General features: G+C 45.5%; 1 protein-coding gene across 1 annotated transcript in view; it reads left to right on the top strand.

Annotated features, from left to right (window-relative positions):
• The window catches only part of MPP4 (MAGUK p55 scaffold protein 4), a 65755-nt gene that overhangs the window by 13031 nt on the left and 36184 nt on the right, over positions 1 to 16540 (top strand). The window contains exons 6-12 of the mRNA XM_044304461.1: positions 1265 to 1346; positions 2937 to 3022; positions 4496 to 4567; positions 6707 to 6903; positions 7008 to 7072; positions 10916 to 10933; positions 11049 to 11087. Coding sequence (XP_044160396.1) covers positions 1265 to 1346; positions 2937 to 3022; positions 4496 to 4567; positions 6707 to 6903; positions 7008 to 7072; positions 10916 to 10933; positions 11049 to 11087 — 559 coding nt within the window. The remainder of the gene's footprint in view (positions 1 to 1264; positions 1347 to 2936; positions 3023 to 4495; positions 4568 to 6706; positions 6904 to 7007; positions 7073 to 10915; positions 10934 to 11048; positions 11088 to 16540) is intronic.

Raw genomic sequence — 16540 nt, 5'->3', positions numbered from 1 at the left:
TCTGCAATAAATATGCCACATCTGACAGGATACAGGTTTGACATGACAGCAGAGCCTCGTTGTAATTTATCTTATGTTTCTTTCTGTAATAGGAAACCATGGAAAGCCACTTGGTATAGTTGTATCACGTTATAGCTTCATGTTCCTTACAGGCTGTGCAACGGTTACTGCACCGTCTATAGCTGCTAGAAAGTAGTTTTAAAGGGAGACAGCCCTGATTTTCCTCTATATTCGTTTTTGTGTTAGTTTATAATCTGTTTAAAGGGCATCTGTCAGCAGATTTGTACCTAAGAAACTGGCTGACCTGTTATATGTGCACTTGGCAGCTGAAGGCATCTGTGTTGGTCCCATGTCCATATGTGTCCTCATTTCTAAGACAAATGAGGTTTTAATTTAGGCAGATGAGCCTCTAGGAGCCATGGGGGCACTGCCATTATAGTGAAAGCTGAGCACATTGTTCCTAGAGGCTCATTTGCATATAATAAAACATAATTTTTCTCAGCAATGCGGGCACACAAGAACATGGGACTAACACAGATGTCTTCAGCTGCTAAGAGCACATGTTACAGGTCAGCCAGTTTCATAGGTACAAATCTGCTGACAGATGGTCTTTAACAACAACCACCCAACCTTCTCATTCCTACCAGAGATGGCCAAATCCACTCTGATAGACAAATCTGAGAGACTTTTTTGGCTCCTTGACTCTTGTTCATGGGTGGAAAGCAGCTACCAGCACCACCCGTTGGACATAAAAAATTCATAGGGCCATCAGACTTATTTTCCATCCAAGAATGAAGTGGATGAAGCTCTGGGAAGAATGTTGGGGCTGCCCATAACCTAGCAAAAAACTGAAGAGAAATATGAAAATAAGACCTTAGAGCAATGTTACTTAACCTGTGGTAATCAAGGTTTTGCAAAGCTGCAACCCCCATCATGCAGCTGTCAGGGCATGCTGGGAGTAGTAATTTTACAAGAGCTGGAGAGCCACACGTTGAGGAACACTGTTTTAGAGTATTGTAGTCGATTGGCGATTCCTTTCCATATGGTTAACATTAATTTCAGAGAAGTTGCTAGTTAACATTTCAGACATATACACACCAATACACTTACTATTTATGGTTGGCTCCTTGAGAACAAATTCCCCGTGTGAGAGTCCCTGTTAATTTATCTTCTTTTCTGTATACACTGTACTATGCATAGACTAGCCTCAATATTCATAAACTTTGCATTAGTAAGCCTTACATTATATAAATATTTTTACAAGGGAGCTACAATTAAACGTCATGAAATCACCGGAGACATCATAGTGGCCAGAGTAATCCATGGTGGCCTGGCAGATAGAAGCGGTAAGATGCTTTCATTACAAAATTGAAATATGTGATTATAAGTGTATTGTAAAATGTACATTACACCGTTGACCGTGCTTCCTGTATCAATAGTAATGAGTCAGAACAATTTTTTAAGACATTTCGCTAGTTATCCAACTAACTTTCTCAATTCTCAATTTCTTATTCAGAAAGCCAGTCAGATGACAAGTGAAATGTCTTTAAAAAAAAATACAGTGGCTCTGGCTTATCACTATTGGTATACTGTTTTGCTGATAAGAGATACTCTTTAGAGACTCTTAGCTGAACTACAGCTACACTTCAAAGGAAGATTTATAATATGATTTTATTAAATATAATAAGTAGTATATACATATAGCGATATAATGTCCTTTTCTTGCACTTATCCATATACATATAAGTGTCACAAAAAGGTAGGGATAAGTGCAGCCCTAAATTCCACGCACGGTCCGTCCTAACCGACGGGGTACAACTGGGCGGCAGTCCCTAGCTTACGTACGTGCAGGGGCCTAAAGGAAGGAAACAACAAGGGGAGAAAACAATAGACAAGGACAGAAAACACAGAAGCAACAAGCTTCCCAGGCTGGGTAAAACCACAACTGAAACCAATGGAAACCAAGGTCAAGACCCAGAAGGTAACAAGGGCACAAAAGGGTAATTCAAGATCGAAGTCAATACAAGCCGAGGTCAGGAGCCAAAAGGTTGCGTCAGTACAAGGGGTAACACAATATCGAAGTCAAATACAAGCCGAGGTCAAACAAAAGTAGTCACACAAGCAGAGAATGCTAGTGAGGTAACAAGACCAATCACACGCAACCTGTGGCCAGCAGGTTACCTGTCTAAATAGGTCTAATTGATGGGTCACGTGATGTGGCCAGCGTCATGTGACCCATGTCCAGCACATCTATACACCTGAGCGCTGACTCATTGACATCGGCGCTCAGTTCTCCCCCTGCTCGTTGTCTAGAGGCATGCGCGGCCGGGTCCTCTTGGCCCCCTTGTTACCATGGAGACGAGGACGCCGGCCATGTCCTCGCTCCTCCTCATGAATGGGATGCCGGCGGCGCTGCAGGGAGAGAGCGCGTTGCCGGCTTCCCACTGGAGTCCTGACTACATCCAGAATGAAGGTACATACATCACAGATGGAGTTAACATAATCTGACAGCGGCACATCAGCTGGGAAGTCCTTTCAGTGAAAGCAGTCGGAGTCTCGATTGGGAAAACACCAATTAGGTCCCTACATGAGGCCTCTGACTTCTTTCCTGAAGAGTTACAGCTTTATACTGATTAAATGAAAAGCTCCATTCCCTAGTGGAACGTAGCCAGCGCATTGGCTTCAAAATTGTCACTGTGTACTTGTTGTTCATCTGCCCTCACCCCAGACCTTGCAGCGGCCAGTTCCCAGGTCGGCAGCGAGTCAGAATCCCAAAACAACCTTGAGAAAATATGTAGACAAAGCCTTTACTTTGAAATTCTAAATGAACAGATAAAAATGGAATTCAAATCATCAGAAACTTCATCTTCATACTTTACATACCATGACCTGCATGCATGAGAACCTTCACATCTTGTTTCCTACTGCTCTCACAGGTCTGCTATATGCTGGAGATAAACTGGTAGAAGTAAATGGGGTTCCCGTGGATGGACTGGAACCTGAACAAGTTATTCAGATCCTGGTATTTACTTACTTCAAATTTCCAACAATTTATATTTAAATCATTTTGTGAAGATGTGAGGTGTATAATTAAAACACTATACCATACATTTTGGTATACTGTATATGTAAAGCACACATTTTAGTAAATTTCCATTTTTGCGTTGCTAGGTTATAAGGTGTATGTGGACTTATAATGTGAAGGCATATAGCAACAATAACACTGAGGCAGGCGGTGCATTTTAAAGGACATCTGTCAGCAGATTTGTACCTATGACACTGGCTGATCTGTTCCATGTGCGCTTGGCAGCTGAAGGCATCTGCGTTGGTCCCATGTTCAGATGTGCCTGCATTTCTGGAAAGAAAAAAAAAGAAGTTTTAATAGTTTTAATAGTTTTAACTCCAGGAACTCTGTTGCACACCACTAAAACTTAACCAGCTGTCTCCTGAACTTTGGTTTTCTGACACACATCACCTAGGCGCTCTGCCTGCCGGGGATACAGCCTTCTAGGTGAGACCGTGATGTAGACACAGAGAGTATAAATACAGTATGTAACTTTAGGAGTAACACACTCAAGATGAGAGGCATGGACAGTAGAGAATAGATGGGGACAGGCTTCAGCAGGATATTGTTCAATTCATTTATCCGTTTGGATATAGTTTTGCAGTGTATAGAGGATAAATATTTTTATGAGCACCAGGCACATTGATAAGTGAAAATGCTGATCTCTTTTTTGGACTTGTTTCTTGGACTGTTCATATTCTCTTTGATCACTTTCCTTTCACTCTCTCTTCCCTCTTCTCTAATTTTTCCTCATTCTTCACATTCTAATGTCACTTTTCTCTCTAATCATTCCCTCTCTTTTTTTTCTTTTTCCTGTCTCTCACTTCAACTTCTCTTATCTCTCTCTACACCTACTCTGTTTCCTTTCTTTCTTCCCTCTTTTCTTTATCCTCCCATCTTCCCTCCACTTTTATATACTGTGTCTCTCTTTCTTCCCTATCTATCTTTTCCCTCTCTTCATTTTATCTTTCTTCTTCTCTTCTCTTCTTTCCTCCTCCTTTATCCTCTATTGACTTTTCTCAATTTCTTCCCTCTCCTTCTTTTCATTTTCTCTCTCTTTCTTCCCTTACACTTTATTCTCTGTCATCTCCTCTTGCTTCCCCTTCTCGTCTCATACTTCTCTCATGTCTACCCCTCTCTCTTTCCCTCTCTTTTCCTACTCTCTCTCCCCCCCTTGCTTTCTCTCTTAGTCTCTTCACTTTCCCTTTTCTCTTCCCTCTCTGTCTCCCCTCATTATTGTCTCTGTTCTCTCTTCCTCTTTATATTTCTTTCCGCTTCATCTTTTCCCTTTACTCTTAACTCATCATCACCTTTTCTCTTTTATTCTTCTTTTGCCCCTCTCTTTTTCTTCCCTCCCTTTCCTGTCCTTCATTTCTCCCTTGTCTATCTTCTCTTTTGTGACTGTCTTCCCTTTCTACATTAAATCTACAGGTTCATTCCGAGGGGACAATCATATTTAAACTCATACCTATTGGTGATCGTACAGTGAGCAGTCACACCATGGTAAGAATATTCCACCCCTCTGAGTTTATTTCTTTAAAGCAGTTTTCTGCCTTAAATTTTAAGAATACTGATTCAAATGGGTTAAAAATAAAATAAAAAAATCATTACATATCTCCACTGATCCCCTGGCACTGCCATTCTGAAGCTGCTCTGGTCTCAGCTGCTCTTCAATTCCTAGTCCTGGCATGGCATTCCAGAAATGGCCTGCTTAGATAACCACTGGCTGAGGTGGACCACCGCTACAGCCGGTGATTGGCTCAGCGTTTCCTGCCATCTCTGGAGTGTCTGGTACCTTAGACTCTGCCCATGAAGTAGGACAAACGTTGAATAAATTGTTCCAGGTTTTATAGGGGTTTTCCGAGATTTTGATACTGAGGCCTATCCACAATATAGGTAATCAGTATCTGTGGTAATCAGTGGGGGTCTCACAAACGGTACTGCCAATCAGTTGTTTCAGAAGGCACTGGCACTCCAGTGAGCGCAGCAGCCTTCTTTCAGCTTACCAAGCACAGACACTATACAATATACGGTGCTGTGCTTGGTAAGCTGCAAGAAGGCTGCAGCGTTCAAAGGAGCTGGACCTTCCCCAATCAGATACTGATGAACTATACTGTGGATAGGTTATCAGTATCAAAATCTTGGAAAACCCCTTTAAATATTGTCCTATATGCCAAACAAAAGGATCTTCACCAATACTCTAGTTTTGCAATCTCTAACCAGTAAAGAGCCTACACCCCGGCCAAGATGACATCCACAGTCTTTGTTTGCTGCCTATTGTCTGTGGATATGTCCTCTAGTAGTTCTCACAATAACAAGATGAGCATGCGAAGGTTGTCCCCATCCGGCTCTGTACACAATGTCACTGTTTTTTCCTTCCTGTGCAGTGTGAAGAAGCATGCACATTCTTGTAAAGGATGAGCATGCACAGTCTAGCAGTATATGTGCACCTTCACTCCTAGACTTTTACTGTGCATGGCTCAGCATTGGTAGCACAGCAGAGCACTCACAAACCATACAGATTTCAGGATAGGTCATCAATTGGCGGTGGTGGGGCACTCTCAGCTGCTTAAAGAGGCCATTAGCGATACATCCTCTTACTAGGCCAACAACGTCATGTTTATCGGTCAGGTGGCCTACGCGCTGTTCAGTTCCATTCAAGTAAATGGGACTGAGCTGCAATACCAAGCACAGGCGCTATACAACATATGGCGCTGTGCTTGGAATGCTGTGAGGAGGCCGCAGTGCTTACTGGAACCACATGGGCTCTTCAAACAGTAGATCGGTGAGGGTGTTGGGAGTCAGACCTCCACCAATGAAATATATGCCATCAATATTAAACTCCTGGAAAACCAGCCCTCCTCCTGTCCTTTCATGGGTCACCTCCTCTTACTCACATAGTACAGTGAGTGCACAATAAAAAAAAATTACATACACATATATATATATATATATATATATATATATATATATATAAAAAAATGAAAAAAGTCGGACTGCACTCCTGAGTAGTAAAAGTGGAAAACTTATTCACCCATATTGTGGCAAACTTGCTAAGTTTGCCACAATATGGGTGAATAAAAGTTTTCCACTTTTACTACTCAGGAGTGCAATCCGACTTTTTTTTCATTTTTATATTTATTGGGTATTGCCGCTACCTCTTGTTGGACCTTGCACCCATACCTTGGATGGTGCTCCTGCTGGACTTTCTTTTATTTTTATATATATACATATATATATTATTTATATATACTTCCAAAATGGAGCGTTTAACCCTTGATCCTGGGTGTATGAATATAACAGAAATCCACGGCATTCCTCTGTAGATAGTGAAAAAAACAAGTGTATTTATTCACATGTTGTGACATGTGTGAATGAATACACTTGTTTTTCCACTATCTACAGAGGAATGCCGTGGATTTCTGAGATATATATATACACACACACACACACACACACACACACACACACCTTCAATTTGCATTTAAATGAATATATCAATTTTCTGTTCAGCAGACAACCCTTCCTACCAGATTATCTATAAGTAATTTTAGCTCTTCATTATGAATGATATGTTCTTGTCCATAGCAGATGTAATGGTGTCACTACAAGGCATATCATTTAATTTCCCTTTCTTCCTAGCTGTTTGTTAGAGCAATGGCAGATTACTGGCCCCAGCATGATCCAACCATACCCTGTGCAGATGCTGGCCTGCCTTTTAAAAGAGGTGAAATCCTGCAAATAGTGGACCAGAGCGATTCTATGTGGTGGCAAGCAAGAAAAGCTTCAGACCTCAGCCGGTGTGCTGGCCTCATCCCATCCAACCACCTGCTCAAGAGGTAGATAATGTAACTCCATCTAAAGTTCCTTCTGACTGCCCTACATGGTAAAAAGGAATGAGTGCAGCCATTTAGTGTCACCGTGTTCCTTTTTATGTATTCAGGAAACAGAGAGAATTTTGGTGGTCTCAGCCGTTCATGTCTCAATCTTGCATTAAAGCCTCACAGTGTAAGTATCTGCCAGTGCATCATACTGACAATATCAGGGCAATACTCCTTAACTTTTTTAATATATAGTGGACCTTTTAGTTTTTTATTTAATTTTTTTAAAATATTTGTTTAAATCATCACAATATTTTCAGCAGGGGTGCATAACCTGCGGCCTGGCGCCACACGTGGGCAGCCCTCGATGCGGTCTCAAACAGGTCTAGTGGTTGTTTCTGTGTTTTATTTTCATGTATTCTTCCATTAGAGGGGAGTCCTAGAAGTATATCCAGCTCATATGATATAAATAATTGATAGTTCATAAAAGCTTCATTTGGTAATACCCATTTAAATTTTATATTCGGCTCTTGGGATTGTTACAGTCTGACAGTGTGCCCACTACTGGAAAAGTTTGTGCACCCTGCTATGGGGATACAGAGGATGCATAGGTACCCAATCTTTGGTGCCTGAACGGGTCACCTGCCCATCTACCACATAAGTGAATAGCACTACAACAAATGGTATGTTGTAGTGGGCGGCAATGCTCCTTATTTTACATAGAAGCCCAGGCGTCTAACACTAGGACCCTGGTGGCGGTGGTTATTGTTGAAGGACCTTACTTGCACGGTGGTCCATTTACTCATTTACTATAACTAGGGCTGCCATCAAAAAATTCGTGTGGCCAATATGGGAAACCGGTCAAAGCCGTTTTGAAAGGTCAGGGTCCATGGTGGAGGGAGAACAAGAATATTAATTGGTGCCTATAAATTTACACTTATAGAATCAACTATATTGATCTGATGACAGTGCTCATTATAACTGAGCAATATACCATACTTTAAAGGGCATCTGTCAGCAGTAATATTATTATTAAATGGGCTGATGTGCTTATGTCAGCTGAAGCTATGTTTCTTGGTCCCATCTTCTTGTATGTCTCCGTTTTAGAGAAAAGCGATCTTTAATTATATGCAAATGAGCCTCTAGGAGAAATGGAGGAGTTACCCTTACTCCTAAAGACTCTGCTCTCTCTTCCCTGGCAGCACCTTCAGAACTGTGACTGACAGGGCCAGGCAGTGTTCATGTCATCTTGTCTGGCCCTCACCTCAACTGAAGTCTCGCACTTGCACTGTGCCGTTCAGTATTTAGTGCAGGCATAGTAAGAAAGAGAATAGCCAGTTCAGTGGCAGGGTTTTTGGTGGCCCCAATGCTACACTGGGTCCCCCAGACACCGTTGAGGTGTCACCATGTGTTACTGCTCTCCGGAAGGAATGGTAAGGTGTAGTGTACCCCAATGGGAAATACGTCCAGAGAGGTGAGAGTCTACAGTTAACCAGTGGGCTTTTTTACTGGAGGAATTCAGGTGCAACACAATACAGGCGAGGCATAGGGCTGGCTTCTCCAGTCTCCTCCCTGGCAGAAGAAGGGTTTGATGCTGAGCAAAGGCCTAAGCTAGCTGTCCCTCTCTCTCTCTTCAGAAGGCTGGTACCCTGGTCAAAGGCCCACAGTCTGTAGCTCAGTAGTCCTGGTGGCTCCCTGGTGACCGATGGTCTGTGGCTCAGAGTCTTTATCTCAGAGTCTTCTTCTGGTCCCTCATGCAGACTGGCATGAGTCTCCACCTCCAAGCACTGGTCCCTAACTGCAGAACACTAAGGGCTCTGACTGCTCTCCTTATATACCATTATATACCATTCAAGCTAGACTGGAACCTTCTAGTGGGAGCGGTGGAGTGGAGAAGCTCAGCACAAACAGATACATTGTTACACTTTCCGTCTCTCATAGACTTGCATTAAAGCTTCAATGATACTCAATGGCAACGACACAGCAGTTTTTACACGTAAAAACAAGTTTCCAGACATAAAAACATAGCTAAAACCAGACATTCAAAAGGTCAGTCTGTCTAGTTTTAGTAGTAAACAAGTCTGGCTCTGTCCCACCAAAACATGCTCTTCTTTAAACTCTATGGCAGCAGTGGAAAATTACCAGCTTCTTATTCAAAGTCCCAAAAGTATTCATTAGCCCTTTCCACAGAGTCTCACAAATACAGTGCAAATAATCAAGATATATATCACAACATACATATAAAATGCAGTTACACAGTATTAAACAGTGCACGTTAACCCTTTCAAGTGAAATAAAGTAAGAAGCTTATAACTTTGCATAGGGTAAACAGGGCAAATATCCACAAATGTCCAGATTTTACAGCACCCCTGCTCCAGGGCACTACACCAGCAATTGTCTTTCCTTTACTGGGTTGCTGAGGGTGCGGCCATAGAAGAGAAAGCAGAGCCTCTTGCAGTAAGGTCAACTCCCCCAATGCTCCTAGAGGCTCATCTGCATATAATTAAATATCGCTTATCTCTAAAACTGAGCCACATAAGAAGATGGGACCAAGACACATAGCTTCAGCTGACATCAGCACTTGTATAAGGCCAGTCCGATTAGTAGAGATATTTATGCCCTTTAACAAAACATCCTTTATATGTGGGACAAAAGGGCTTTAAGATCTAAGAAAGTAAAAACGAAACATGTGACTACAAAAATAAAAATTATGTAGGTTCTCTATAACTAGGGCTCCGTTCATACTGGCACTATAAACCAGGGCCAGGACCGGATAAGTTGTCCAATGCATACAAATAGCGACTAGCAGACACCATTGACTTCTAATAGGATTAATCTGAGCTCCGTCAAGTTTTCTCTATGGAAAGCCCTAGAGAATATCAGCGCTATATCAGTGCCTAAAATAAGTAAATTAAACCTCCATCCCAGATGTTTTATATTCTATCTGCTATAGCCTGTTAGTGGCTGGTGTATTTGATAATTCATTCAGATTTTCCTGCCAGCTCCTCGATCTCTGTGACCCTCTCATAAGTAATGAGGTTATGAGATGTTGACATTTCAGAGCAGACTTCTATAGCAGAAATAACTATGCAATGAGAAAGTGAGTCAATTGTTTGTTTGTTTTTTAGTCCTTTTTAATAGAGAAGTCTGTGGGAAAGCATATGAAAAAAATGCCACATTCAGAATATGCTGCAATTTGAAAAACTGCCAAGGGAGCAAACAGTGCCAGGAAACTGTCCTAATATGCCACTACAAAAAAACAAGTGTTTGTAGGGCGATTTATAATTTTCTATTGGCCAACACATAACATCTGGATGCAGCATTTTTTGATTCCTCCCAAAAAATGTGGACAAAAAAAACAGCAGCATTAAACAAAAAATTAAATAAAATAGTGTGAAACCACTGAAAGCCCTGCCTCTTCTCCTTAATTGACAGAGCCAGGAGAGATGAATAAAGGTCTATTCACATGTCCGTGGTGTATTGCGGATCCATAATACACCCGGCCGGCACCCCCATAAAACTGCCTGTTCCGGTCCGCAGCTCCGGAAAAAAAATTGCAGACAAGAAGATCGGGCCACGCTCCAGAAATGCAGATGTGGAGAGCACATAGTGTGCTCTCCGCATCCATTCCTGCCCTATTGAGAATGAATGGGTACGCACCCGTTCCGGATATTGCGGAACGGATGCGGACCCATTCCACGGACGTGTGAATGGACCCTTAGTGGGAACCTGGCCCTGATAATCAAGGAGGAGAGGGAGGGTCAGGCAGAGGAAGCAGGAGGGTGCACAGAGTGATTTGGGAAGCCAGAATTATTTGTGTGATGAAAACATGAGAATTTAGTGCTCTGTCTGTGAAACACTAGCACCAACCCCCTGTACAGATGGGATATGAATTTCTGATAGAAAATAGTACAGCTTCAAGTGGGGATAGTCCCGATGTTGAGTTTTGCTGTGTGCACCCCTGTGTCATAAAAAAAAAATGCTTGTTCTGAATTTCAACTTTGTTTCTTTTGCACTTTCACTTGGATAGTGAGCACAATTGGGGAAGGTAAGAAACCTGGGCCCTGCTATGAAGCGTCTCACTCAGGACATGCGTAGCTATAACTAGATAGTTGATGCAATCCATAAAACCTACATTGAAGTTTCTCTGTCATTATTTATAGAGGAAGACATGAAGATTGATGAGAAATGTGTTGAGGCTGGTAAGAATTTACAATATATATGTATTTTTTAAATTTTGTATGATGAATTGTTGTGCTGCAGATGTCATAATTTCCAAGCTAGTGATCCACTGAGCCCTGGTTTTCTTTGGAAACTGAGCGTTCCAAAGCTGGGAGACAGCAGCAAGAACTGTTAACATACAAAAGGTTAAAGTAGTAATAATAAACCCCTATATACACCTAAGAACATACACTTAAACAGTAACTAAACTTTTAATTAACTTTTTGGTAAAATGTCCCTAATGCCCTAATAATACTTTTTCTCATCCGTATCATTGGGGGACACAGGCTTGAACATGGGTATAGCTGTTGCCGCTAGGAGGCGGACACTAAGCACAAAAAAAGTGGAAGCTCCTCCCCTTCAGCTATACCCTTCCTACAGGGACTAAGCTAAATCAGTTTTAGCTTAGTGTCTGTAGGAGGCAGACCTCCCGGCCTTGCAGGTCTGCTGGTTTTTGTTCTTTTTTGTTTTTGTTTTTTCCCTTTTTTCTTGCAGGAAGTTTCAGTCAGTCCTTTAAAACTGCCTGCACTCCCACCCAGAAGACGAGAGACCAGGGGGTCCCCAAGCCCCCTGCTCCTTCCTGTTCTCTAAAAGCAAAGCAGGACCAGGAGTTTCGGTAAAAACCTCTGTATCCTGCCAGCTTTCGGATCACCACGGCCGCACACCGCAAGTCACTTCTGTTCCGGTGTAGTGTCCCTCCCAAAGGGGCATCCAGGGGGCAGAAGACGCCAGACAGGTGAGTATGTATGTATGTATGTATGTATATATATATATATATATATATATATAAAATAAAAAGAGAAGATTTAGTGTTTCCCTCCTTCCGGTTCCCCCCCCCCCCCCCGGGCCTATCCAGGAGATGGTTTCTTTTTAGGGGGAGCGGCAGGACTTTGCCCCGGCTTGGCGTCGCAAGGGGCGTCCGTTTTCTAGATTCTATTATTCTTGGCGTCGGATCTAGCAGGGGCTCAGCCGGGGCCACTTATAATTGAGGCCCCGGCTTATTTGAGGCCTGCTCCCGCAGGGTCCCCCCTGCGGCTTCTTATCCTCAAGCTGTCGTCTTAGTTCAGCCCGGGACCCGGCGTTATGCAATGCCAGCGAGCGGGGAAAGGGGGGGGTGGGGACAGAGGCTGCTAGGGCCTGCTCTGAGGACCAGAGTCTTTTTGGGGACGGGGCTTGAGTTCTCCCCGCTCCCACGCCAGAGGCTGAGTTGAGTTTGAAGCAGGACTGCTGGCTCTGCCCACTTCTGCTTTTTAAAGGCTCCTGTGGCGGGACGCTGATCGGGTAAGAACTGTGTTTCCTTTCTTATAGGGTCTAACCTTCCCTCTTTCCCTCTTTACAGGCAGCAGGGTGGACAGTATGTCTGAGCCCAGGCCCTGAAGCAGGCGGTCCCTTCTGTGTGTCATTTTGCTGCTTGTTCATCGTGTTGTGCAAAATTTTCATCCCCGTAGTCAGACTCCCTCTGCTTTGCATGTGCTGCTTCGCCATCAAGTAGCTCATTCCAGACCCAATGGTCACTGCTGCCCAGCCTATGGTGGTACAGGAGGTCTCCAATCCCAACAAAGCCATTGTGGAGATATTGGGGTGTTTGTCGGCAAGGCAGTCCTCTGACCGGGATCAGGGGACTCATGCCCAGCGCGTCCGTCCCGCAAAAATGGGCCAGAACATCCTCCCCCCAAAAGGGTGTCTGTGTCTCCTGTTTCCTCGGCCTCTCCTCCTCCTACTAGAGAGTCTCACTCTGACGTGTCCTCAGTGGAAGAGGCATGTTCTGAGGAGAGAGGGTCAGATGAGGATGTTTTCTCGCCGGGATGATCAGTCGTCCAAACTATCCTCCATGGTGGACAATCATATTACAGAGGTTATTGAGACGTTGCAGGTTGAGGACCCTGCACCTTTATCTGCCAGCTCGGGTTTTTCCTTTAGAAGGTCCCGTCGCTCGCACAAGTGTCTCCCCAACCACCAGGAGTTTGATTCCTCGCTTGCCAAGGAGTGGAATTTTCCTAATAGACGTTTTACCTTGCCAAAATGCTTGAATGTCCTTTATCCATTTCCAGATGATTTGACTAAGAAAATGGTCGTGCTCACCTATAGTGGACCCGCCAGTTTCCCGCTTGGCTAAGCAGACTACCTTGCCAATGGCGGATGGGGCTTCTTTCTCTGACATCAGGGATAGGAACCTGGAAGCGTTTGCAAAGTCTTCCTTTGAGGCAGTGGGCACAGAACTGCAGCCGGTATTTGCCTCAACATGGGTGAGCAAGGCTATGGGGGAGTGGGAGAATAATTTACGTCAGGGTCTCGACTCGGGAGTCCCCTCAGGGGAACTAGCAGATGTGGCCCTGCAGCTCTCGCATTCCAGTGCGTATATTTATGAAGCATCTTTGGACGCGGCCAGGCTTATGGCTCGCTAGTCTGCCCTGTTGGTGGCTATCCGCCGTACACTATGGCTCTCCTGCTGGGCGGCAGATAATGCTTCAAAGCAGACCCTGACGTACTTCCCCTTTACTGGCAGTAGACTTTTTGGTAAGCGCCTGGATGAGATCCTTTCGGACGCTACAGGTGGTAAAAGCGCACATTTACGACAGAACAGGGGGTTGTCTAATAGGTCAAAAAAGCTAAAGCCTTTTTTTCGACCCTTTCTGGGCGTCCGACAAGTCGGCCACGGATCAAAATCGCAAACCTTCCTTCAAGCCTCACCCTTCCTGGCGTCTCCGTCAACAGGGCTCCAAGTCCTATAACCCCAAGAACTCCGCTGTATGACGGGCAGCTCCCGACACCCTCCGTTCGGGTGGGCGGCCAGCTTCATTTGTTTTGAAATGTCTGGCTGGCTCACGTCTCGGATGCGTGGGTGAGGGAGGTCATTGCAGAGGGCTACAAGCTGGAATTCAAGTCTTCCCCTCCGTCCCGTTTTTTTTCGGTCGTCGCCTCCGGCCTCTCCCTTAGCCGCAAATTCCTTTTTTCAGGCGAATCACACGCTATTGCGGCAGGGGGTGATTGTTCCAGTTCCGGCGCAAAACCGTTTTCGGGGGTTTTACTCCAATCTGTTTGTCATTCCCAAAAAAGAGGGGGCGGTCCGTCCCGTTCTGGACCTTAAGGCACTCAATTGTTTCCTTTGCGTTCGTAGTTTCCGGGTGGAGTCACTGAGATCGGTCATTGCGTCCATGGAACCGGGGTAGTACCTGTCCTCTATAGACATCAAGGATGCTTATCTTCACGTGCCCATCTGTGTCAGTCATCCAGTTTGTAACCCTCCAGTTCTGCCTGGCCATGGCTCCCAGGGTCTTTACGAAGGTTCTGACGGCAGTGCTCCATGCCAGGGGGATCGTTGCATTCCCTTACTTAGACAACATCCTGGTGAAGGGTCCGTCGTTCTGGGTGACGGCGGACAACTGAGCATAGTTCTGGACACCCTGGAACGTTTCTGGTGGATCCTGAACAGGAAGAAGTCCTGTCTTTATCTAACACAGCGGCTGACTTATCTGGGTATATGTCAGGCCAAGGTGTTCTTTCCACCGGAGAAGCTATCCGCTCTCCGTCTTCAGGTTCTTCCCTTGTTGCGGCCATGTCCTATTCCCATTCGTCGCTGCATGTGGGCGCTGGGTCACATGGTCTCTGCCTTCTAAGCGGTTCCCTATGCTCAGTTCCATACCAGAACGCTTCAGTGAGCCATTCTGTCCAGCTGGGACCGTTCCCCAGCTTTCCTGGATTGGCCCATGCGTCTTTCTGCCCCGATCCGCCAGGCCCCCAGATGGTGGTCGGTCTCTCCAATGTTGACATCAGGCCGCTCATTCTTTCCCCTCCGGAGGACAGTGTTAACAACGGATGCAAGCCTCAGGAGTTCGGGGGGAGTGTTGGAGAATCTCTCTGTTCAAGGAATATGTTCATGCGAGGAATGCTCCCTTCCAATCAATGTTCTGGAGTTGAGGGCGATTCCTCTCTCTCTGCGACATTGGGCTGACAATCTCAAGGGTTATCCAGTTCGGGTTCAGTCCGACAACGCCACAACGGTGGCGTACCTCAATCACCAGGGCAGCACCCAGAGCCCGGCAGCCATGGCGGAGACTGCACTGATTCTCAGCTGGGCGGAGAAACATGTTACGGTTCTGTCGGCAGTTCACATTGCCGGCGTCGACAACTGGATCGCCGACTTCCTCAGCCGGGAGCTTCTCGATCCCAGCGAGTGGGCTTTTCACCCGCAGGTCTTTAGAGCCATCTGCGAGAGGTGGGGTCGACTGGACGTGGATCTCATGGCTTCCCACTTCAACAAAAAGTTCAAGGACTTTGTTGCACGGTCCAGGGACCCCAGGGCCCTGGAGTGTGATGCGCTGGTGATTTCGTGGAGTCAGTTCACGTTTCCTTACGTGTTCCCGCCTCTTCTGCATCTCCCCTGGAAGATCAGGTCTGAAGGACTGCCCATCATTCTCGTGGCCCCCGATTGGCCACGCCGGGTGTGGCACGCGTCTTTAGTCACCCTTCTCGCCGACGAACCCTGGCATCTTCCTCTTCGGGAGGACCTCCTGTCGCATTTTCCACCCGAATTTAGGGTCGCTACATTTAACGGCATTGCTGTTGAAGCCGTCATACTAAAGGCTAGGGATTTCTCAGAGCAGTCGTCTTCCCGAATCTACCACCGGACTTGGAAGTACTACTTTAGTTTGTGCGAGCGACGTCTGCTGTCTCCCGCTCAGTTCTCCTTGCCGCGTCTCTTGTCTTTCCTGCAGTCGGGTATTGACTTGGGGCTGGCTCTCAGCTCCCTCAAAGGGAAAGTTTCCGCTCTCTATTCTTTTTCAGCTGAATTTGGCTTCGCTTTCGGCGGTTCTGACTTTTCTGCAGGGGGTGGCGCATGCTGCGCCCCTTTTCCGTCCTCTGTTGGATCCTTGGTATCTGAATCTAGTGCTCAATGCTCTCCAGTCTTCACCATTTGAGCCTTTGCAGCAGGTGTCTCTTCACTTTCTGTCCTACAAGGTGGCATTTTTGGTGGCTATCACTTCTATCCGTAGGGTTTCGGAACTTGCGGCTCTGTCATGTCGGTCGCCTTTCCTGGTCCTCCATCAGGATAAGGTAGTCCTGTTCAGGCCTTCCTTCGAAGGTGGTGTCGGCATTCTATCTGAATGAGGAGATTATCCTTCATTTTGTCTGGACCCGGCTCATCCTTGGGAGAGATCGCTCCACACTCTGGATTTGGTACTGGCCATTAGCGTCTATCTGTCACAGACGGAGTCATTCGGGCAGACGGATTCTCTGTTTGTGATTCCGGAAGGGCTGAGATGAGGGCTGGCAGCATCAAAGACTTCCATTTCCCGATGGATTTGGTTTGGCCATTATGGAAGCGTACCGCGTTAAGGACCAGGCCCCACCCTTCTGGGCGGTGCATCACGGGGCTTCGACCCTTCAGTTATGCAAGGCGGAAACCTGGATGTATTTGCACACCTTTTCCAAG

The sequence above is a fragment of the Bufo gargarizans genome, chromosome 8, assembly GCF_014858855.1.
Source record: "Bufo gargarizans isolate SCDJY-AF-19 chromosome 8, ASM1485885v1, whole genome shotgun sequence".
NCBI classification, from domain to species: domain Eukaryota; kingdom Metazoa; phylum Chordata; class Amphibia; order Anura; family Bufonidae; genus Bufo; species Bufo gargarizans.
This window is presented reverse-complemented; position numbering and strand designations above follow the sequence as displayed.